Genomic DNA, 24,472 nt, shown 5'->3' with positions numbered 1-24,472 from the left:
CTTAGAAAAAACAAAACAAGGTGAATAGCATCCATTTTAAAACCAAGGCATTTGTTTTATTTTGTTTAAGACTAAACAAGGAAAAAGTTACTTTTCAGAAACATGAAACTAAAAACAAAAAATGTGTTCTTTTCTACCACAGTAATCACACATTGGTTTGCTTTAGGAGCGCTAGTAGCATTGACACTTTGTCAAAAGAGTACTGAAGTTGGTTTTTTGGTTTTGTTTTGTTTTGTTTTGTTTTGCAAAGTCTGTGCAATTATATATAGGCTTTTTTAGGAATTTTCTCAGAGTTGGGGGGTGGGGGGGAAAGAGCCTACTGGCCTTTCAAGAGGGGACTTTTATCTAAAATATACCTGACTACATATCAAAAAATAAGGGACTGTTTCTGTAAGAATCCACTTGGATCTTTAGAAACAGGCTGGTTCAAGCAAAAAAATCTATGCTCCGGAGAGACTACCTGGACATTCACAAAGGTGAACTGTAGTGCTCTTAAGAGGGAAAAAAACAAGTTAATGACACCATCAATATTTAAGCAGCCACATTCCTTGGTCAGCTTTAGTTGTTACTGATGTCCTCTGCTTGTAGTAGGCTCATACTGTGATAAGCTCAGGCCTTGTCTACGCTACAGGGAAAAGTCGATCTAAGCCGTGCAATTTGTGTTACATGAATAGCGTAACTCAAATCGATGTAGCTTAGATCTACTTACTGTGGGGTCCACACTACACGCTTCACTAGACCCGCTAAATTGACCGACCACCAATGCATCGATTGCCACGCATCGATTCCCTGGTAAGTGTAGACAAACCTCAGTATAAATGCTAGCTAGGTAACTCCATGCCTGCAGACACTGCAGGTAAATAAAACATCCCAACCCGCCAGCAGCTTACCCTGACAAGCCGGGAGCCAAAGTTTGCCAACCCCTGAAATATAGGGTCAGCTTATGAAAGGGTCATACAGTTTTTATCTATCTATCTTGGGGGGCCGGCTTATAAACAAACGGGCTAATGAACAAGTATATACGGCATTTATTCAGAAATAGCAATAAAAAGCAAAAATATACTAGTGAGGCGTATAGTTCCCTACAGAAACCAAGGACCTAACTGGGAGATCTGCACAGAGAAGTCTTGCAGAACAGAACCCAAAGACATTAGCTATAACGGTAGTGCAAAGTTGCCTAGAAAGAAATTTAGAAGGCTTATACTGTTGCACTATTTTGAGATTTCTCATCTGATTTCAACTTGATTTTAGCCCAGATTGAGATTCCAGGGAAAACCAGTATCTGAATTATGAATGTTCCTTGATATCTGAAGTTAGTTTGGTATTTGTTGGACTGTTAACATTTATCAGTGTATTTTACACCCTCTCTCGCTCTCTGTTTAGTTCTCGTTTAGAACCAGTGAGCAATCATTCCACTCCTCAAGGCAGTGGAGCTGCAACCCCCGACAATCATTCCATAATTGATACTGTGAGTGAACAGGATGAAGGAACAATGACACCTCCATCCAAACAAACCACACCGACAACTAGTCCCCGGAATTCCATGAGGTAAGTAGTGTGACCATGTCATTTTCTGTTTTCCAAAATTGGGGGAGGACAAGACATGAAATGAAACTTGCTTCTTGAAGTGCACTGACATGTTTCAATAGACAGGAGCACATGGCTTGAAATAAAACAATTTTCTTGTTTCTTGCAGACCTATTTGAGAAGCACTTCAAATACAAATGTAGCAACAAGATTAGTTTAATTAAGAACCATATAGGAAGCATGAAGTTGAAGTTAAAAATGGGATGCTTATGCTCTAGAGATGTAATAGGGAGGGAAATAGACTGCTTTTCTTCTTGTTGCACTTGAATTGTAAATGAGAGCAGCTAATACACTTTTTTCAAATTGCTATCAAAAGGGTCCCTGTGGACACAAACAAGAGGACCCCTGAACCAAGAAATGTTGTCATTAAAAAATCCCAAGTGGAGCTTGGAATCCAGATATGTGGTGGAAACCTGCATGGAATATTTGTGTCTGATATAGAAGAGGACAGCCCAGCAAAAGGACCTGATGGACTAGTAACAGGAGACATAATACTTGAGGTAAACTGTGAAGATACAAAATATAGAAGACATATTCCCTTCTAACCTTTCAAATTTTTAAAAAAAGTATGTAGCTTGAGAGCATGCCTGATGATAGTCCAACAAATTAGTTGTTGCTACTAGATTCCTTACAGCAGGGCACTTTCTGGCAGGTTTGACAGCTACATGCAGTTGCCCGTAGGAACTACGTTGTTCGCTTTTATGTTTCTGTTCTGAAGCATTCTTTCTCTGCTTCATGTTAGGCCTTGCTTACACTAGGGGCACTCGGCAAAAGTCACCCCCCCCCCCACTAAGACCAGTTCATTTTCACCAGTGTTAGTAACCCTGGAAAACCTAGTGCAGACTGATGGCCCTTCCAAGTGTGAAAAATGTCTAAGTGATGCTATGAGAACTCTGAGTCTGTCTGAAACAAGAGCTCTGAGATCTGTGAACTGTCTCCATCATTTCGATGGTGTGTTACGTTGCAAGTCTCTTAAGTGTTTAAATGCCAACAGGAACTATTTCACAGGTGATCGTTTTAGCAGAAATGTGCTTATTTTTCATTGTTGGCTGGAGTGGCAACTGGGACAGGGTGTCGTGGGGCAACTACTTGCTGGGAAATGTGAAATTACCATTATGAGAAATTAATCTCTTTGTCAGCCATATGTATAATTCCTAGTGTAGACGTGGTAAACTGCTATGAGCCACAGTTAGCACAGTTTCATCTGTCTGCAGTAGGGGTTTGCAGTGGTTCAGCCACACAGATGGCTGTAATTAGGACAAACTCTCAGTGCAGAGAAGACCTTAGACTGCTCTGAAGAGAGTCATCCACTTCCCAGAACGAAAACTGTCCCATGACCTACTCTGCACTTACTCCTTGTCAGTACAAAAATCTGCAGCACGCTGCAAGAGTAACAACTGCAGCAGCATACGAAAAATTGGATTAGTATGAAAACCCTAAATTGCACAAAGAACTCTGTGCTGATTGGAACAGACTGTTGAGGAGGGGAGGGAGTACGCCATGATTCTGGAGTCCCTGCCCCATAGCTTGGGCCATAATATACCACTGGGGACTCAGGGCCTTGGTTTTAACTCTCACAGTTAAATAGTTGACAATAACTGACACTACACGGAGGCTTATCTTTGCTAAAGACAGGGAGTTTAGAGTACAAACTACACACAAGCTTGAAGTACCAGTGTTGGTGTACATGTACTAGGAGTTGAGAATTAGTGCTCTAGAGGGTAGTAGGCTCTAGATGGGAAACCTTGAGCCTTGACTCTGTAGATAGGATACAATAGCCCCTATGGACCGCAAGCCCTCTCCCCGTGTGGTGGAAGCAAGAAGAAGGGAGGTTCCATGTTACAGAGAAGTTTGGTCTTGTATCACAGATTTCCCTGGTGACCTTGGGCAACCCCTTAATCTTTCTGTGCCTTGTTTTTCCATCTGTGAAATGGGGATATTTCCCTACTTGACAGGGGTATTGGGAGGATAAATACATTGTTTGCGAGATGCCTAGATACTAATGTGATGGAGTGCAGGTGAGTACTTTGGTAGATGTTCCCATTGTACCTGCTTACTCCTTGATACTGGTCCACACGTAGGAGATGTGCAGGGTTTGTTTTTAAGTTTACGCCTTGATTCAGACCACTTGGTCTGCCTACGAATCCTAAAATAAAAATCATGGACTGAACAGAGACACTGAATTTGTGGTTTATTACAACAATCTGTACCCCATTAACCCCCTCTTTTTGTCCTCTGACTGCAGAGGTGTTAACAGGCCACTCAACCTTGAATAGTACCTCACAATATGTGCTAAAAGAAATGCATGCATCCGATGCAGTGAGCTATAGCTCACGAAAACGTATGCTCAAATAAATTTGTTAGTCTCTAAGGTGCCACAAGTACTCCTTTTCTTTTTGCGGATACAGACTAACACGGCTGCCACTCTGAAACCTGTACTTACACTAACAATCTGTTCCACCCTGCATTTTGCTGTGACTCTGGGAGTATCTTTCCCAGACCTGAAGAGCTCTGTGTGGTTCGAAAGCTTGTCTCTCTCACCAACCAAAGTTGGTGCAATAAAAGAGATTACTGCCTTGTCTACAAGATTATGTCAACCTGTACACAATCAGCCAGCGCATTGTGGGATGGCTCCTGAAAGCGATAACAGTCGACATAAGGAACACACTGTCTACACTGACACTGCGTCGACCTAATTACATCAACCATGACTCTATGCTGTTCGGGGAGGTGGTGTCACAATCAGCGTAGAGATGCACTGGCGTCAGCGGGAGCCAAATTTAAGCGAAGATGTTTCCATAGCTAGGTCGATGTAAGGTGCACCTAACCCCTCACTCACTTTTTCTCTCTAGGAATCCTAAATAAGTTCTCCTTGGAATCTTGTGATTTCCTGCTTTTGTGTCCAGAATAGCTAAGGGAATATGGTGGCTTTTTCTCTTCTTGTGTATATCCACTGCATTTTCTTTAGGGATTTTTTTTAAATCCTCCTCTCTCTCTCTCTCAGTACTGGACATTTTAACTGGTGCCTACACTAATGTTGTATCATGCTGTGGTGAGTTTTCCTTTTACGCACGTACCTGCCATTGGGAGAACCAAACTCCCACTTCAAATGCTTCCTCAGGCTCCACTCTAATCCTACAATGTATTAAGACACAGCGTCAGCTCTGAGACCTCATGAGTTTTGGGTTTTTCTGTATTTTACAGTATGGATCTGTTGATATGCGAAATAAAACAGCTGAGGAAGCCTACCTTGAAATGCTGAAGCCAGGAGAAAATATCAGAGTGAAGGCTCAGTACAGAATAGAAGAATTCAACAAGATTAAAGAGTTACCTGGAGATGGATTCTATATCAGGTATTCACATGTCCATTATATAGCTTAGATTTTTCCAGTAAGAATCACATGTAGTTGCAAATAGTTTCAAGGTAAAGGACCATACAAAGCTGCTAGAATAGTATGCTGACCATTGTATGCAAGGGATTAGAGAGGCAGCAAATCAGTCTTTTGGCGTATTTTGGAAATTCAAAGCACAATGCCGTATCTCAGTTAGCCCTTGATTCTTTGCAATTGCTGGAAGTGTGCAACCTGTATCCCAAGTTTAACTGCATACTGTACTGTGAGTATATGGGCATTTGGAATGTTAGAGACCAACTCCAGTGGAGAGTCATTTATTTTCCTAAATATCTACACCACTTGCTTCACTTGAGATGGTGGAGCTTCAGTTATAGAGTCTATTTATGTCTCTCTTTGCAGAGCACTTTATGATCGGCTGGCAGAGGTGGAGCAGGATTTAAACTTTAAGAAGGATGACATTTTGTATGTTGATGATACCCTACCACAGGGGAACTTTGGTTGCTGGATGGCTTGGCAGCTGGATGAGAATGCTCAAAAGCTAGAGAGAGGACAGATTCCCAGCAAATATATGTAAGTGACCTTAGTGAAAAATTGTTTCTTAAAGTTCCTGAATGATGAGCTATAAACAAAAAAGAACCGGGTTTCAGTCTTCAAAGCTGTGTGATTCCCGTGAGGTATTAGTTTCCTAGAAGTGTTTTAGGGGTGGCATGTTTTAATAACATCTAATTAAATAAGACGTTCTGTCAAGTCATTTTTAGTGCTGCTAATAGTAACCTCCTAAAAGTAGAAATGACACACAGTGTTGTGCTGTGAAAGAAGATTCAGACAGTAACCAGAAATATCATTTAAATTGGGGGTGTAAGACCCATTTTTAGACAGCCATTCCCTTTTGAATTATGATATGTGTAGATTGAGGACTGTGTACCCAAAACAATCCACTATTACCAAAGGGAAATATTCACCAAGATCAAGGGCAGAATATAACCTTTATTCAGCCATTACATTTTTAGCTGTTTAGTGAAGTCGCATTCAGTATCACTCAGTAGGCAAATAGTCTCACCTTTTTAAGACCACTGCTATTTCTGCACTTCCGTTCTCTCCTTTCCTCATAAGAACTTGTAAGCAATTCTTGACCATAGAAGCTATGCTAATACGTAGGCTAGCTGTTACATAACATTTTGAAAACACAGTATAGACATAATTATCCTCACACTGTTCCTGTGAGCTAAGTAAGAAGGAACTGACCCTATTTTGCAGACATAAAGATACCTGCTATGTGTACAGTAAGTTTGCTTCCATTTTTAATACAACTGCATGATAGTAATTTTGTGTTAGACTGTTAAACAAAACTAATCACCTAGTTTGCAGAAACAATAATGGTAATACAACGTGCAGCATCTTATAACCAAAAGTGTGGTTATATGTCTATGTAGGGGGAGGTGGGCTTTCATTGGGAATTAGGGGCCTAATTACCTTTAAAAATCTTCCCCAAAATTCTCAGCCAGAACTTGTCAAGCTCTTTCCAGTGCTATTATGTTTACCCACATTCTAGTGTCCCTGAAGAAAGGCCCAGAAAGTCAGACTTAAGAGATATAATACATGGGATATATTCTTCCAATGTTGATCAATAGTAGTTTCAGGTATCTTTTCAGGTTATGGATATTCTGTTGATGCTGCTTGAGATCATTTGGCAATTGTCCTATACAAGTTTTCCTTAGTGATGTTAGATTTTTTTCTTTTCTTTTGTGAAGAATGGCTCTTAAAATCCCTATGTGTTGGTACTAACCTGAATACAATTACTCAATCCATTTCACTCTAGGATGGACCAGGAGTTCTATAGGAGACACAGTATGTCTGAGACTAAAGATGAAAACAGCTCCACTAAGACTTTGTCAGCAGCAGCTCGAAGATCATTCTTTAGAAGAAAGCATAAACACAAGCGTAGTGGTTCCAAAGATGGAAAAGATTTACTGGCTCTCGATACAATCAGTACAGACTCCATTCCTTTCTTGGATGGCAAGTGCCTTTGTTAGATTTAGTTTTCTTAAGGCTATGAAAAACACCTGAGAGAAGTGTGGTTTTCTGGTTGGTCTGCATATAAACACTGGAGAATCATCTGTGTACTGTGACACTCATTGTCCTCAGGCACCAACATAGGCATTAAATAACAAACCAGATCATCATCTCAAATTAGTGCTTGTAATTTATTAACTTAAAAAGAAAAAGTCCATTTCCCGATGTATGAATATTAAAATTTAACCTTTTGAGCAGGGTTGCCTCCCTCACCCCCCTCCCCCTTTAATTATCTGAACGATACTGCAAAAACATTTTAAATTGTGCATAAGTGACTTTTTTGTTTCTCTTTTTAGATTCTGTGAGTCTGGCTTATCAGCGTGTACAGAAGGTGGATTGTACCTCTCCCAGGCCCGTACTCATTCTAGGACCATTACCTGATGCTGTGAAGGACATGCTAGTCAAAGAATCTCCTGGAAAATTTTGTAGATGTCCCCTTGGTAAGTGTACAAGGATTGAGAGCAACTTTGTGTGTTTTGCCATGTCATGTTTATTTGTACTTGTAGAAATAACACAATCATCTGACCTAACAACTGGATTAAAGGGTAGCACAAAGATTCTAGAAGGGGTAGGAAAAAGCAGGACCGTGAAATTCTGTATAATATCCTGTAAATCTTGTTCTGTGGTTAAGAAATATGAATGAACGAAGTATCAATTTTTGTTCTTTGAAACAGAAGTGATGAAAGCTTCCCAACAAGCCATCGAACGGGGAGTGAAAGACTGTTTGTTTATCGATTACAAACGAAGGAGTGGACATTTTGATGTGACAACAGTAGCTTCAATAAAGGAGATAACAGAGAAGGTGATTGTCTCTCTATGGTATCTTCTCCAGCTCTCCAGTTCACTGTAAAATTTACAGATAATTATTATATACTGTGTTTCCTGAAAAAAATTGTACTAGTACTGATATTGTTCTGTTTCAAAAGATTACCGAAGAATTGTTCCCAGGGCATTTTCTTATTGAGAAAAACAAGGTAATTTAATATAAATGCTGTTACCTTGTTTTATCATGTCACTATTTAAAGACTCTCTTATAATCCTAGATGTAGAGAAATTGGTTGTGTTAGTGGTTCTTTTTTAAGTCATCTTAATATTAGTTAAAAATAGAAATTCTGTGCATTGCATAGTTTGAATTAAAAATATTTTGAAAAATAAAAAGTTAAGTACTTTGTTTCTTGACATTGCTCAGAGCATGAAATTTGCCAGTGCATAAACACTGCAAGAAAGAAACCTCTAAACTGACGTTAACAGAATTAAAATGTGTTCTGTCAAACCGGATATATACTCTTACCGCTAAAGGAGTAGAGCTGCATATTTGGTCTCATTAGGAGATATGAAAGACTATTAATCTGTTCTTAAAGATGAAAATAAATGAATACCTAAATCCTTTTTTGCAATAGGTTTGAGATTAGTTGATTCCATCTGTTTTAAGCTAAATTTTCAATTTAATATCAATATCCTCAAATAAGTGTCTTTTTTATTAATAGATTTTTTTGTACTCTAAATGGGGTTTACTGTTTCAGGTATTTTTGTCATCCTGAGGATTGATAAATCCTTTACATACAATGCACGTTGTAGTTACTGCCACAACATATTTTATGTGTAAAAGGTGTTGAAAATATGCTTAATGGCCTGTTATATAAATGTAAAACAGAAATTCTGTTGAGTTACTGGGGTTTCACTGGGGAATTAATAGGGGCTTTGTAACTTTGCTTATGCTTTCTACCCCAATGTTTGTTTTTAGGACTGTCATTGTCTGTTGGACATTGCTCCTCATGCCATTGAACGGCTTCACAGTGTTCATATCTACCCTATTGTCATCTTCATTCGGTACAAAAATGCTAAGCAAATCAAGTAAGTGAGAAATATAGCTTACAGCCACTTGTTTTGTTATACAATAATAGTTTGTATAGCCAGTTTCATTGTAGTATCTCAGAAAACCTTTTTAAATGTGAATCAATTAAGCCTTGCAACTCTCTTGTGTGGTAGGAAGACTTATCACCATGCAACAGAGGGATAAAATGAAGGGACGTCTGTAACTTACCATGTTTTGATAGGAAGTATATTAAGTAGTGCTGTTTATTAATCGCAGTTAACTCATGTGATTAACTCAAAAATTAATTGCGATTAATCGCAGTTTTAATCACACTGTTAAACAATAGAATACCAATTTCCATTTATTAAAATATTTTTGGATGGTTTTTCTATGTTTTCAAATATATTGATTTCAATTACAACACAGAATACGAAGTGTACTGTGCTCACTTTATATTATTTTTATTATCATTTTACACTGCAAATATTTGTAAACAAAAGAAATAGTATTTTTCTGTTCACCACATACAAGTACCGTAGTGCGATCTCTTTAGCGCAAAATTGTAACTTACAAATGTAGATTTCTTTTTTGTTACACAACTGCATTAAAAAACAAAGCAATGTAAAACTTTAGAGCCTACAAGTCTACTCAGTCCGACTTCTTGTTCTGCCAATCGCTAAGAGAAATAAAAGCGGCAAAGAGTCCTGTGGCACCTTATAGACTAACAGACGTATTGGAGCATAAGCTTTCGTGGGTCAATACCCACTTTGTCGGATGCATGTAGTAGAAATTTCCAGAGGCAGGTATAAATATACAAGTAAGAATCAGGCTAGGGATAACGAGGTTAGTTCCATCAGGGAGGATGAGGCCCTCTTCAGCAGTTGAGATGTGATCACCAAGGGAGGAGAAACTGTTTTTGTAGTTGGCTAGCCGTTCACAGTCTTTGTTTAATCCTGAGCTGATGGTGTCAAATTTGCAAATGAACTGAAGCTCAGCAATTTCTCTTTGAAGTCTGGTCCTGAAGTTTTTTTGCTCCAATACATCTGTTAGTCTATAAGGTGCCACAGGACACTTTTACAGATCCAGACTAACACGGCTACCCCTCTGATATAAGAGAAATAAGTTTGTTTACATTTACGGGAGATAATGCTGCCCACTTCTTATTTACATCACCTAAGGCCTGGTCTACACTACAAGTTTGTCTGATTTAGCAGCATTAAATCCGAATTAACCCTGCACCCGTCCACACAACGAAGCCATTTTTTCGACATAAAGGACTCTGAAAACTGATATCTGTACTCCTCCCCAACGAGGGGATTAGCGCTGAAATAGACATCGCCATTTCGAATTAGGGTTAGTATGGACGCAATTCGAAGGTATTGGCCTCCGGAAGCTATCCCACAGTGCACCATTGTGACTGCTCTGGACAGCACTCTGAACTCGGATGCACTGGCCAGGTGTACAGGAAAAGCCCCGGGGACTTTTGAATCTCATTTCCTGTTTGGTCAGGCAAGCTTATCAGCACAGGTGACCATGCAGTCCCAGAATCGAAAAAGAGCTCCAGCATGGACCGAACGGGAGGTACTGGATCTGATTGCTGTATGGGTAGAGGAATCCGTGCTATCAGAACTACGTTCCAAAAGACAAAATGCCAAAACATTTGAAAAAATCTCTGAGGCCATGCAGGACAGAGGCTACAGCAGGGGCTCAACACAGTGCCGCGTGAAACTTAAGGAGCTCAGACAAGCGTACCAGAAAACCAAAGAATCAAACGGATGCTATGGGACAGAGCCCCAGACATGCCGCTTCTTCGCTGAGCTGCATGCAATTCTGGGGGGGGCCGCCACCACTACCCCACCCCTGTCCGTGGACTCTGATGATGGGGTACTCTCCGCCATGGCTGAGGATTTTGCAGATGGGGAAGATGAGGAGGACGAGCTTAAGGAGAGCACACAGCACACGGTTCTCCCCGACAGCCAGGATCTTTATCACTTTGCCTGAAATACCCTCCCAACCCAACAAAGCTAGAAAAGGGACCTCTGGTGAGTGTACCTTTTTAAATATAATACATGTTATAAAAGGAAGCGTTTTTTAATGATTAAGTAGCCCTGAGGACTTGGGATGCATTTGTGGCCAGTACAGCTACTGGAAAAGTCTGTTAACATGTCTGGGGATGGAGCGGAAATCCTCCAGGGACATCTCCATGGCGCTCTCCTGGAGGTACTCTAAAAGCCTTTGCCGAAGGTTCCTGGGGAGAGCAGCCTTATTCCGTCCTCCATGGTAGGACACTTTACTACACCATGCTAGTAGCAAGTAATCTGGTATCATTGCATGACAAAGCCTGGCGGCGTATGGTCCTGGTGTTCGCTGGCATTCAAGCAACATCTGTTCTTTATCTCTCTGTGTTATCCTCAGGAGAGTAATATCGTTCATGGTAACCTGGTTGAAATAGGGGAATTTAATTAAGGGGGCATTCAGAGATGGCCACTCCCGCTGGGCTGTTTGCCTGTGGCTGAAAAGAAATCCTCCCCACAGTTAGCTACCCGGGGGGCGGGGGGGGGGTCATTGATGCTGAGCTGTTCGCATTAGGCTAGCATGGATCTTCCCTGATACCAGTCAGGCGGTTGGGGGAGAGGAAGAGCGATCATCCCAGAGAACTGGATGGGGCGAGAGGGTTTGTTTGGTTTCTGCTGCTGCACGTTAACAGGAAAACCGCAGCACTAAATGGCCAACTCAACGGGCTTTGCTTGGTATGGGGAAGGAGGGGGCTGCTGTTATGAAGGTTGCAGAAGCCAAAAGACTATGGCTTACCATGGCTGCCTGCAAGCCCAATTCTGTTGCCCGGCCCTGCATGTGTGATCTCTAACACCAAAGCCGCAGGCACTCAATATAAGATGCAAAATGCAACCTTGTACCAAAATCACATGTGCTGTGCTATGTAATGTGAATAGTGTTGTTCGCTGTGAAAGAGTATAGCCATTGTTCTGTAAAATGTATCTTTTTTTTAATACTTCACTCCCTTTTTTTCCTCCAGCAGCTGCAAATGTTTCAAGCCTCCCTCCTCTGTCCCAAAGCCTATCTCAGATAAGGCGGCGAAAAAAACGCATGCGCGAGGAAATGTTCTCGGAGTTCATGCAGTCGTCTGGCACTGACAGAGCTGTGCAGAGGGACGCAATAGCAGAGTACAGGATGGTGGCCGATGAACGTGAGGAGAGGTGGCGTCAGGAAGATCAGAGGAGGCATGAGGAAACACTGGGCCTACTGCGGGAGCAAACGGACATGCTCCGGCGTCTGGTGGAGGTCCATGAACGGCAGCAGGATCACAGACTGCCGCTGCAGCCCCTGCTTAACCGCCCTCCGTCCTCCCAAGTTCCATAGCCTCCTCACCCAGATGCCCAAGAACGCGGAGGGGGAGGCTCTGGGCACCCAACCACTCCACCCCAGTGGACAGCCCAAGCAAGAGAAGACTGGCATTCAACAAGTTTTAAAGTGGCCTTTTCCTTCCCTCCTACCCTCCTCCCACATCGCACCCAGGCTACCTTTTGAGTTATCTCCCTATTTTTCAGAGTAGCAGCCGTGTTCGTCTGTATCCTCAAAAAAGAAAAGGAGTACTTGTGGCACCTTAGAGACTAACAAATTTATTTGAGCATAAGCTGTAACTCACGAAAGCTGATGCTCAAATAAATTTGTTAGTCTCTAAGGTGCCACAAGTACTCCTTTTCTTTCTCCCTATTTTTATAATCAATTAATAAAGAATACATGTTTTTTAAATGACAGTGACTTTTTCCTTTGCAAGCAAGCTGTGATCGAAGGCGGGAGGGCGGGTGGCTTACAGGGAATTAGAGTCAACCAAGGGGGCAGGTTTTCATCAAGGAGAACAAACAGAAGTGTCACACAGTACCCTGTCCAGTCATGAAACTGGTTTTCAAAGCTTCTCTGATGCTCACCGCTTCCTTCTGTGCTCTTCTAACTGCCCCGGTGTCTGGCTGCGCGTATTCAGCGGCCAGGTGATTTGCATCAACTTCCCACCCCACCATAAAAGTCTCCCCCTTACTCACTCAGAGATTGTGGAGCACACAGCAAGCAGCAATAACAATGGGAATATTGATTTCGCTGAGGTCTGAGCGAGTCAGTAAACTGCGCCAGTGACCCTTTAAACGTCCAAATGCACATTCTACCACCATTCTGCACTTGCTCAGTCAGTAGCTGAACAGCTCCTGACTACGGTCCAGGGTGCCGGTGTACGCCTTCATGAGCCATGGCATTAAGGGGTAGGCTGAGTCTCCAAGGATAACTATAGGCATTTCAACATCCCCAACGATTATTTTCTGGTCTGGAAAGTAAGTCGCTTGCTGCAGCTGTTGAAACAGACCAGAGTTCCTGAAGGTGCGAGCGTCATGTACCTTTCCCGGCCATCCCACATTGATGTTGATGAAACGTCCCTTGTGATCCACCAGTGCTTGCAGCACCATTGAAAAGTACCCCTTGCAGTTTATATACTGGCTGCCCTGGTGGTCCGGTCCCAAGATAGAGATATGCGTTCCGTCTATAGCCCCACCATAGTTAGGGAATCCCATTGCAGCAAAGCCATCTAGTATGACTTGCACATTTCCCAGAGTCACTACCTTTGATAGCAGCAGCTCAATTATTGTGCTGGCTACTTGCATCACAGCAACCCCCACAGTAGATTTTCCCACTCCAAATTGATTACCGACTGACCGGTAGCTGTCTGGTGTTGCAAGCTTCCACAGGGCTATTGCCACTCGCTTGTGAACTGTGAGGGCTGCTCTAATCTTGGTATTCTTGCGCTTCAGGGCAGGGGAAAGCAAGTCACAAAGTTCCATGAAAGTGCCCTTACACGTGCAAAAGTTTCGGAGCCACTGGGAATCATCCCAGACCCGCAACACTATGCGGTCCCACCATGCTGTGCTTGTTTCCCGGGCCCAGAATCGGCGTTCCATGGCATGAGCCTGCCCCATTAACACCATGATCTCCAAATTGCGGGGGAACGCAGTTTTAGAGAAATCTGTGTTCATGTATTCCTCACCTGGTTTTTCAGGTGCTGGTTCTGCATACACTGCACGATAATGTGTGAGGTGTTTACAATGGTCATAACTGCTATGGTGAGCTAAACGGGCTCCATGCTTGCTGTGCTATGGCATCTGCTCCTGCTCAGGCAATCCAGGGAAAAGGGCGTGAAACGATTGTTTGCCGTTGCTCTGGCGGAGGGAGGGGCGACTGACAACATGGTTTACAGGGTTGGCTTACAGGGAATTAAAATCAACAAAGGGGTGGCTTTGCAGGAAACGGAATGGCCCCTTCAAGGATAGAACTCAAAACTGGGTTTAGCAGGCCGTTGATTTCACGGAGGGGGGGAGGAGAAAATGAATACAAAACAAATCTGATCTATTTCTTGTTTTGATCCACTTCATCTATCTTCATACATCCTGCTGGCAGCAGACTGTGCAGTACGACCACTAGCCATCGTCATCTCCTGGGTGCTCGGCAGAAGACGTGCAGTATGACTGCTGGCCGTCGTCTTCTGTTGGCTGCAGATTAAAAGACAGTGCACTGCCGGTAGGACTGAATCGTCATGAGACGAAACTTAAAAGGGAAATGACCTGGCTGAGTCACTCCCTTATTTGCCCAGGCGCCCCTGACCTCATCGAGGTCCGTTAAAAGAGCACCTTGGACTACGTCAACGATGGCTACCAGTCATACTGCACTGTCCGCTGCCAAAAGGCAATAAACTGCTGCAGTGTAGCAATGCAGTACCACGTCTGCCAGCACTCAGGAGACATACGGTGACGGTTAGCTGAGTGGGCTCCATGCTTGCCGTGGTATGGCGTCTGCACAGGTAACTGAAGAAAAAAGGTGCAAAACAATAGTCTGCCCTTGCTTTCATGGAGGGAGGGAGGGAGGGAAGGGGGAGCCTGATGATATGTACCCAGAACCACCTGCGACAATGTTTTAGCCCCATCAGGCACTTGGATTTCTACCCAGAATTCCAGTGGGCGGCAGAGACTCCGGGAACTGTGGGATAGCTACCCACAGTGAAACACTCCAGAAGTCGACAGTTGCCTCAGTCCTGTGGACACACTCCGCTGACTACATGCACTTAGAGCATTTGTGTGGGGACACACACAATCGACTGTATAAAAACGCTTTCTACAAAACCGATTTCTATAAATTCGACCTAATTTCGTAGTGTAGACAAGGCCTGAAAGTGAGAACAGGCTTTTGCACGGCACTTTTGTCGCTGGCATTGCAAGGCATTTACATGCCAGATATGCTAACTATTTGTATGCCCCTTCATGCTTCAGCCACCAGTCCAGAGGACATGCTTTTACGCTGATGACTCTCATTAAAAAAATAATGCATTAATTAAATTTATGGCTAAACTCCTTGGGGGGAGAATTGTATATTTCTTAGCGTTTTACCTGCATTCTGCCATATATTTCATGTTATAGCAGTCTCCGATGATGACTCAGCATATGTTCATTTTAAGAACATTTTCACTGCAGATTTGACAAAATGCAAAGAAGGTACTAATATGAAATTTCTAAAGATAGCTACAGCACTCATCCCAAGGTTTAAGAATCTGAAGTGCTTTCCAAAATCTGTGGAGCATGCATTTCAGAAGTCTTAAAAGCACAACACTCTGATGCAGAAATTACAGAACCCAAACCACCAAAACGGAAAATCAGCCTTCTGCTGGTGGCATCTGACTCAAATGATGGAAATGAACATGCGTCAGGACATACTAATCTTTAGCGTATTTAGCACATAAATATCTTGCAACGCCGGCTATAACAATGCCATACGAATGCCTGTTCTCACTTTCAGATGACTTTGTAAACAAGAAGCGGGCAGCATTATCTCCTGCAAATGTAAACAAACTTGTTTGTCTGAGCAATTGGCTGTACAAGAAGTAGGACTGAGCGGACTTTCTAGGCTCTAAAGTTTTACATTGTTTTATTTTTGAATGCAGTTTTTTTTACATAATTCTACATTTCTAAGTTCAACTTTCATGATAACTTTCACTACTTGTATGAGATGAATTGAAAAACTATTTTTCATTGTTTACAATGCAAATATTTGTAATTAAAAATAAACAAAGTGAGCACTGTATGCTTCATATTCTCTGTAAAGCTGTACTAGCTATTGGCTAGATTTTCAAAATATAAAGCAACTGCTGCTGTTGAGCACTCTTACAGCTACTGTTTTTGAAAACCAACTTAAATATAATATTGTGAAAGATTGAACTATTGACACAAGTCCTGATTTCTCAGTGCTCATCAAAATTAGGAGGAGTACTTGTGGCACTTTAGAGACTGACAAATTTATTTGGGCATAAGCTTTCGTGGGCTGAAACTCACTTCATCAGATGCATGCAGTGGAAAATACAGTAGGAAGATATATAGCTATACAGAGAACATGGAAAAAATGGGTGTTGCCATACCAACTTTAACGAGACTAATCAATTAAGGTGAGCTATTATCAGCAGGAGAAAAAAAAACTTTTGTAGTGATAATCAGGATGGCCCATTTCAAAGTTTAATTATCACTACAAAAGTTTTTTTTCTCCTGCTGATAATAGCCCACCTTAATTGATTAGTCTAGTTAGAGTTGGTACGGCAACACCCATTTTTTCACGTTCTCTGTATGTGTCTGTTTGTCTGTCTTCCTACTGTATTTTCCACTGCATACATCCGCTGAAGTGGGTTTTAGCCTACGAAAGTTTATGCCCAAATAAATTTGTTAGTCTCTAAGGTGCAACAAGTACTCCTCGTTCTTTTTGCTGATACAGACTAACACAGCTACCACTCTGAAACCTGTCATCAAAATTAGGTGTATTAGCATATTAGCATTGGGAATACCTGTCCTGGGCATCAAAAGTTTAATAGTAGGATTTTCAAAAGCACCTAAGTAATTTAGCACAGGTCTCATTAATTTTCAGAGGGATCTGTGCTCCTAGGTCAATTAGATGCTTTTGAAAACCACCCTAATACTAGGACAGTGTCTACAATAACGCCAACACTGGCCCAGCTTGATGTATTAGCTCAGCATTGCAAAGGCAGGCTATCTGCTTTTCACCCTTTCAGACAGAAACTTGCCTTTACTCACTAACCCCTAGGAGAGCCTCTGTTTACGTTAGGGCTCTGTACCTACCTCGCCCAATTGCTACAGTATCCAGAGTGTGATAGCTAAACATCGGATCTTGGTTTCATTCTTATGAGAGTATTTTGTAGAGATGGGCTTGAACCGAATCCATGGATCTAAATGCTCCTAAGTGCTGGAGAAATGTTGATCTGGAGGAGGACTTTACAGCTTGTCCCTAGCTGCCCCCCCACCCCTCCACCCCAATTTATATCATAAGATTCTCTGTTTATTTGTAAAGTTTAATAAATGCATTTACATTTTAAGTCCTTTGATAGAGCAGTTTCTTTCGTGTTGTTTTGATAAAGAAGTGTTTTTTTCAAAGTGTAGGATGATCTGAGACTTCTGAACTGAACTTTAAAACTGGAGAAGTTGGAGGTTTTTTTCTTTGCTTTCACTGAGTGAATTTCTGCTAATGTTCTGCTATGTTTCCTATTACAGCAATTCATATGCCTTGGCTATCACTTAAACCTGATATTACTGGTAATATTACACTGAATCACCAGACGGCGCTCTCTGTGTGCCTGAATATTAATCAGAGGCTTGGACATTACCATAACTGTATGTAATTCATCTACAGTCTGTTGAAAGAATAACTGCTAAGCAGACATTTTATTTCTTTTCTTACAGAGAGCAAAAAGACCCAATCTTTCTGAGGGACAAAGTTACACAAAAACATTCCAAAGAACAATTTGAGACAGCTCAAAAAATAGAACAGGAATATAGCAAGTACTTCACAGGTTAGTATTTATAATCATTTCAGTAAGAACACAGTTTCAGGTTGTTCCACCTAAACTATGTTTCAAAAGAGCCTTTTGTACATAGCAGGTTTTTTTGTGTTTTTTCTCTCCTTTGGTTCTGGTCATGTTTGTGCTCTGATTCTTTTTAAAGAGAATATAATCTTTTAAAAAAAAAGTCACAACTGCTTAATCTATAACATGGAGTTTTAGTTTTAGTATTTAGAGTATCTTCTATATATAGTATAATGACACCTCTCAAAATGGCTTGGCACAAATGACCCAGTATTGGGAGCATTATGATGAAACTATATAAAGTGTAAGTGTTATTGATGTGACTGTTGTCATAACATTACAACATGCATTGATTTTTTTATTATTATTATTCCTCTAGAGTGTGGTGTATTTCGGATTTCTAATGTAAGAAAGCTATACTGGGATTTAATGGATTTGGAATAATACATATTGATATGACATGTTATAGGGGTTTTTAAGAAGGCGAGTACACAGCTATTGGAATGGAACCATTATACATAATCATATCAGAGGTCTGTTTTGATGGCATAGTTCATAATATGAGCCACTGAACGTTTGAGGAATGTTTTCGAACATATTTTACCCGAGACAGTGCTGCAGTACTTAAAGGATACTTCAGTTCATTTCAGCACCAAACTCTTCTGCATAAGCTCATAACATTCAGGCTGAAATCTCTGTACTATAGAAGCAAATGGCCCCAACATTACACAAACGGTGCCTAGGAACACAGCATGAAGTCCTTATAACAATATTAATAATTCCTAGCCCTTATATAGAGCTATAGTCCTTAACGTTTCTTTTAATTTAGAAGAAATTCTGCTGTGATTTTTACAGAAGTGGTTTTACACACACATACACACACACACACACACTCTTACACTTTAGGGACAGGTCTGTCTCTCCATAAGAAGGTATTACTATTACATGTTGAGAAAAGTCACAAATCATTAACAATGGCAGTTTTCCAGCTTAAATAAGAGAAGTACTCCATTTTCAAAGAAGTGACCATGAACCTTGTAAATGTGCACATAACTAGTTTTTATATAACCACATGCTATCCTCTGCTCCTTGTGTGTGGGTGTTGCACCCCTTTGTTGCATGTTGTCTTAATTGAGGCCAATCCTGCAACAAACCATGTGTGACCAGAGACTCATTGCATGATGAGGGGCCTTAAAGTGTAAGTTCTTTGAGGCATGGACTGTCTGTACGGTGCCTAGCAGTTTGCAGGCCCCAATTTGATGCTCCTGGCTGCTACTGAGACAGACAGAACCAAAACAGCTGTGTTGAAACTGAATTATACTTTTGACATACTAAAAATTCCAAGCTAAGATTCAGTGCTTAACTGACATAGCAGGATTCTGAGAAAAGTGTGTAGTTTAAGCATAGAGTGATATGTAATCTTGCACGCAATAGCTTTTTCTCCCTGGTGTGCAGCAGACCTACAGATCTGAACCCTGGGGCTGCTTCAGTAACCAACCTTTTTTGGCTAATAGCCCATTTAGGCCATCTTCAGTTCAGAGACTGCACACTTCGTTTGATCTGTATTGCCTTTTAAATGCCCCTTTTTGTCCTTTTTTGAGTCCGTGCATTCTGCTTCCAAATTCTCATGGTGTTGGTGCGGCACTGTGTGCTGTGTCCATTAGAATACCTTTCTGTTGAAGTGGTATTCAAGTGTCTCGGTTCAGACGAGGAAAAGTCTGCCTCTTGCTATTTTTTCCTATTACTCGAGAGAATTGTTAGCTGTGGTCACAGGCTCTTTCAGGCACGGCTGTTAAGATATGCAAGGCACTCTAACGTTTTAAAGCTCCTATGGTCTGCTCTCCCTTGTCTACACGGATTTTTTTTCCTACATGAGTGCTGTTGCAGCTGAACAACTGCTAGAGCAAGGAATAGCAGGCAGACATTAAGAAGTGTCAGTACAGGCAAGGCCCAAGCTTTGGGGATGATTATTATTATTTTGGTTAAGTCCCATTACCTGTTCCTAACTGCCTGCATTAGTTATTTTGAATGGCTTGAGGGTCCTGGGCAAAGTTTATTTTAGTGGGTAACACCGTGATGCAAAACTCTCGCTGTTAATTCTTCAAACTGAGCACTCCAGGACAGATATATCAGGGATTTCTCAACAAGAAGGCCCTTGCCTTTTGAACTTGTTCTGCTTGGCATTCCACCGTCATCTGAGTTTGGCATGCCTACGAACACTATGCAAGGTGTATTTATGGCTATTTGCTTCTCTTCCCCCTCCGCCCCTCCCCAACATAGTTGTCTCAATAAATTTGTGGTAACAGCAATGGTGGTTTTATTTAGCTCATCCCTATACAATTAGTTTTAAATATTTGTAAACAGCACCTAGTTGCTACAGCTATAGTCTGTGTGTATTACTATATAAATATTAAACCTTGAACACCCCTTGCTCAACAGTGTGGGTTTATTATGATATTCTGGGGTTCTGGCCATTTTTAGGGGTAATGAACAAATTCTGCCACATGCTTCTGAAAATAGCAAGCAAAGGACTCGGTAACAAAACAGTTGTCTTAGTTGATTATAGCCAGAGCTCTGACTGCCTTCTTTTGTCATTTTAAGGGTTCGCAGGAGAGTCTGATATTAAATACTTAACCTCTCTGCTCTATTTATCCTTGTTATTGTTTTACTCACATTCTTGTATCTGCCAGATATCCAAGTGGTTAATCTATTCATGGTCTGTTGATAAATACTATGTAGGAAAATACCTGGCTATGAATTGCTTTTTCTGGTGCCTGATGTGTGTGATTGTGGTGTTTGTTTTTATTTGTGTAGGTATTGTCCAGGGAGGAGCCCTTTCAAGCATTTGCACTCAGATTATGACAACTGTTGATCAAGAACAAAATAAAGTCCTGTGGATTCCAGCTGGCCCGCTATAGATACTTGCTGTGAAACTCTTCTACGGCTGTAACTAAACAGTTGGCTTTTCTTTTTGTCCAGTGGACACTGTCCATTATATCTCTCTAGAGATGTAAAGATTGATTTTCATGAAGGGGATGGATACACTGAATAAAAAAACATCCACAAGGTGGGCTGGAAGAGAGAGATCACTTTATCAGAAAAACTTGTATTTTACGGTGTGCTTTTATACAAAACAGGATGGGATATAACGTAGGTGTACTTTTTCATAGGAGATTAATTTAGTGATGCTGCGAAACAAAAACCCTTTAGAATGACAAGTTTACAAAATCCTTTTCCAAGTATTTGGTTGTTGTTTACTTGAATGTCTTTTTTTAAGTTTTTCCTTTCCCCAAATGAGGCATATCTCCAAAATGGAGTGATGTTTTTACATATGAATGAATGGTTGTGGGCAGTGTGATTCTACCTTGCAATTCTAACCATTTCCGAGCACGCTGTTGACATGACTACCGGGTAATCACATGGGTTTTGTGAACGGTACATTTTGGGAGTGAGCTCAGAAGGAAGTGCACTCCTCTACAGGGCAGACCACTGTTGATAAAATACAAATGCTTGTCTGTCAAAGATACTGTTTTTTGTTTTTATGCATGGAGCAAATATTTAAACATCATAATATATCTGATCAATCTGAACTTAGTGTGTGTTGAGAAATAATTTTTGGTTGTTGGGCCTGGATTAAGTAGAGATGGGGAGAATCCATAGCTAGGCCTAGCATGCTGTGTTTGTCACTTTTAGAGACTGTAAATATTGAAAGCTTATGTTGGTGCAATTTTGCAGGGTAATTCTTAAGCATTGTACTTCAGTGTGTAGCATTCACATAGATTTTTATTTAATATAAGAACAGTCACAGTTTTAGGGCTTTGATTAAAAGCCTGTAGGGAGGTACTATAATTGCTAGTGTTGTCACTGTCAACAAATAAGCAATCATTTAGTTTTGGTTCAAGACTTATGTACCCATTGTACCAAACTCCATTGCATCAATTCCTTTTTTGTTTTTGCACTTCTGGGTCTGTGTTCCTAACAAGTTTGTTTTTGTCTCTCTTTAACTGTATGTCATGTTTGTAGATACTGTACTTCAGTTGTTCTTTTGAAGAAGAACTGTTTCTCGGTGACTGTTCCTAACATTTCATTATGTAGCAAGAAGTATTTTTTAGTTTTACCCAACAGTGTGTAGTTTTGCTTTTATTTGCAGTTTTTTTAATTAAAAAAGGGATTCTTCTTGTACAGCTCTTTAAAGAAAAATTTGGTCCTAAATTTTAACTTCTGTTTTCCAGATACTGTTTTATCGTTCAAAATACTTAAAAAAATATAGGAAATGTATTGATGAATTACTGGTAAAAATACTTTACATGTTGTGGGACAGCAATTATATTTTTTTTAAGTTGAGGTCAGAGTTGGACTCCAATGGTACAGTTGAGACACAGGTACAGTTCTGACTTGGATTTTCTGTACTAAAAATAAAAATGTCAATTTGTATAAAAAAAGTTAAAGAAACTGATTACTGTGTTAAATAAGTCAATTTCTAGAACTTGACTTGTGCATAAGAACTATTTATGTATTATATATTCTCACTTTTTACTTGACATATGGAGCCAATTTTAGTTCTTGTACTCATAACATTTGCACATATAAAATCTTCATTCTGTAGACTGAAATTGACATGTGGGCTCTGTACACACAAACTTTCTCCACAAAATAGATTCTGCAGGCATAATTTGTACACTTACCTCCAATTCTTTTTTCTTCACCTAAGGTCTATGGGTTTTCAGGGTGTTGGCAGAATTCAGACTTGTCAATAGATGTTTCAAGGACACATTCCTTTCTGAAGCGCCTGCCAATTGAGATAACTGATGAAAAACTGTCCCTTACCGATATTTTTATTGTGTAGGGCTTGGCTACACTTGCAGATGTAGAGCGCTGGAAGTTAAACCAGCCTTCGGAGACCGCAGCAGGGAAAATGCTGCTATGTTTTTACACTGTCAGCTGCAAGCACAGTGGTGTGGCCACGTTAGCAGCTCTTGAGAGCAGTGCATTGTGGTAGCTATCCCAGTGTGCAAATGGCTGCAGCATGCTTTTCAAAGGGCAGGGGACGACAGTGACAGGGAGTGTGTTGTGTGTATGGGGGGGGAGAGACAGTGTGTTTTGGGGGGCAGAGTGTGTGTCAGCATGCTGTCTTGTAAGTTCAGGCAGCAGCAGACCCCTGCCCCCTGCCTCTCTCTCTCAGACTCTCGCACAAACGCCTGCCTTGGCGGCAGCAGCAACATTATTCCACAGTAATGGTTTGCTTTGTCCCGGAGCAGATAAGCAGCCGGCTGTCAGACATGGAGCTTTGAAAGGGGATAGCCACATGCCTGCCGCCAAGTTCAAAACAATGAGGAGAGTGGCCACTTGACTTCAGGGGATTATGGGACATTTCCACAGGCCAGTCACAGAGCAGCAATGCAACACGTTGTCCACACTGACACCCGGGCGTTTCAGCCAGGGCGCAGCAAGCTTTATGTTTCTCGTGGAGGTGGATTACCAGGAGCGCTCCAGCTGCAGAGTCCAGGCGCTCTAAGTGCCTTGCCAATGTGGACACCTCAGGAGTTAAGGCGCCCGGGGCTGATTTAATGCACTCTAACTTGCAAGTGTAGCCAAACCCTTACTAAATCATCATCAATGAATCTAACCAAGTTTTCATGTTCTGCAGTAGGCCGTCACATGTCTACCAAATTAGTGATCCTGACCCAAGCTTGCACAGGATCTGTGTCCCTTCCTACTTGAAGAAAGGAAATTTTGGGGTGGCACATAAACATTCTTCAGCATAGTGAGTGTCCCAGTTCATACATTGGTAATTCTTCAGACATGTATAGCAAGGACAGCAAAACCATTTGGACTAATGTAAGCAAAAACAACAACATGCATCAGTCATCTGGGAATAAACCTAACACCATCCTCCTAGCAACACCTCATGCAAGACTTGGAATTCAGCTACTAGGTATGTTAAGAAATCCATGGAGAACAGGAATTAAGTGGCCTGAGTGCAGAAGAAAATCTTCTTGCCTTGTGCATCCAACACATAAAACTTTGTACCTTCAAAGCCAAGTGAAAGGACACAAAGTGAACTTGATCAGCTGAATGAATGCCTTGGTTTTGTCTAGGTCTATTTTTAGCATTGTGCAGGCATCCATTGCGTGCAATGGCTTGGGACAGATTTATAGTGCAATTTTGTGGGACTTCTAGGTAATGCAGTTGACTTGAGGAATAAATTCTGGGTTTGTCCAAAGAAGCACTTTATCAGCATGAAAAATTCAGTACTGGTTCTGTATGAACAAAACTTTTAATTGCACTACAGATCAAGCTAACATTACTGCTATCATGGCTACTTGCCAGAGGGGGAAGTGTGAAAGGATGGCGCATGAGAATGTTCAACATCAGGTTGAGCCCCATCATGCAACTCTGTACCCCAGCTTTTACATTATAGCCAGACACAATCTACTCTGTTCACTGATTTGTCTGGAAGCTAAAAGGGTAGAGATTATCATATCTGAATATTCCTGCATCAGTAGTCACTTAATTTCTAAATGCCAGGCAGCCAACTGCAGCCTCCCACGCTCAGACTGCATGATGGGTAAGGCAATTCCTATCTGCATCCCTGTACTTTGAATACCTAATTATGACCCCTAGTCAGAATACAGGAATTTACATGATATTGTACAGTTCCTGAGGGGGGAAAAAAGTCCTATTATCAAGCAGGGAATTGTGTACATGAGGAATAAATGAACTCTTGTGGGT

General features: G+C 41.2%; 1 protein-coding gene across 2 annotated transcripts in view; it reads left to right on the top strand.

Moving 5' to 3' along the window:
- Positions 1-22,182, top strand: part of DLG5 (discs large MAGUK scaffold protein 5) — a 186,176-nt gene extending 163,994 nt beyond the window's left edge. For both annotated transcript variants that reach the window (XM_048856845.2, XM_048856846.2), the window contains 10 exons: positions 1,384-1,548; positions 1,904-2,087; positions 4,792-4,940; positions 5,340-5,510; positions 6,760-6,956; positions 7,310-7,453; positions 7,688-7,815; positions 8,758-8,867; positions 17,619-17,728; positions 20,555-22,182. In XM_048856845.2, the coding sequence (XP_048712802.1) occupies positions 1,384-1,548; positions 1,904-2,087; positions 4,792-4,940; positions 5,340-5,510; positions 6,760-6,956; positions 7,310-7,453; positions 7,688-7,815; positions 8,758-8,867; positions 17,619-17,728; positions 20,555-20,658 (1,462 nt within the window). In that variant the 3' untranslated portion in view covers positions 20,659-22,182. The remainder of the gene's footprint in view (positions 1-1,383; positions 1,549-1,903; positions 2,088-4,791; positions 4,941-5,339; positions 5,511-6,759; positions 6,957-7,309; positions 7,454-7,687; positions 7,816-8,757; positions 8,868-17,618; positions 17,729-20,554) is intronic.
- Positions 22,183-24,472: the final 2,290 nt, after the last annotated feature.

The sequence above is a fragment of the Caretta caretta genome, chromosome 7 (genome assembly GCF_965140235.1).
Source record: "Caretta caretta isolate rCarCar2 chromosome 7, rCarCar1.hap1, whole genome shotgun sequence".
In the NCBI taxonomy this organism is placed as follows: Eukaryota; Metazoa; Chordata; order Testudines; family Cheloniidae; genus Caretta; species Caretta caretta.
Note: the sequence above shows the minus strand (reverse complement) of the source record. Positions and strands in the feature narration are given on the sequence as shown.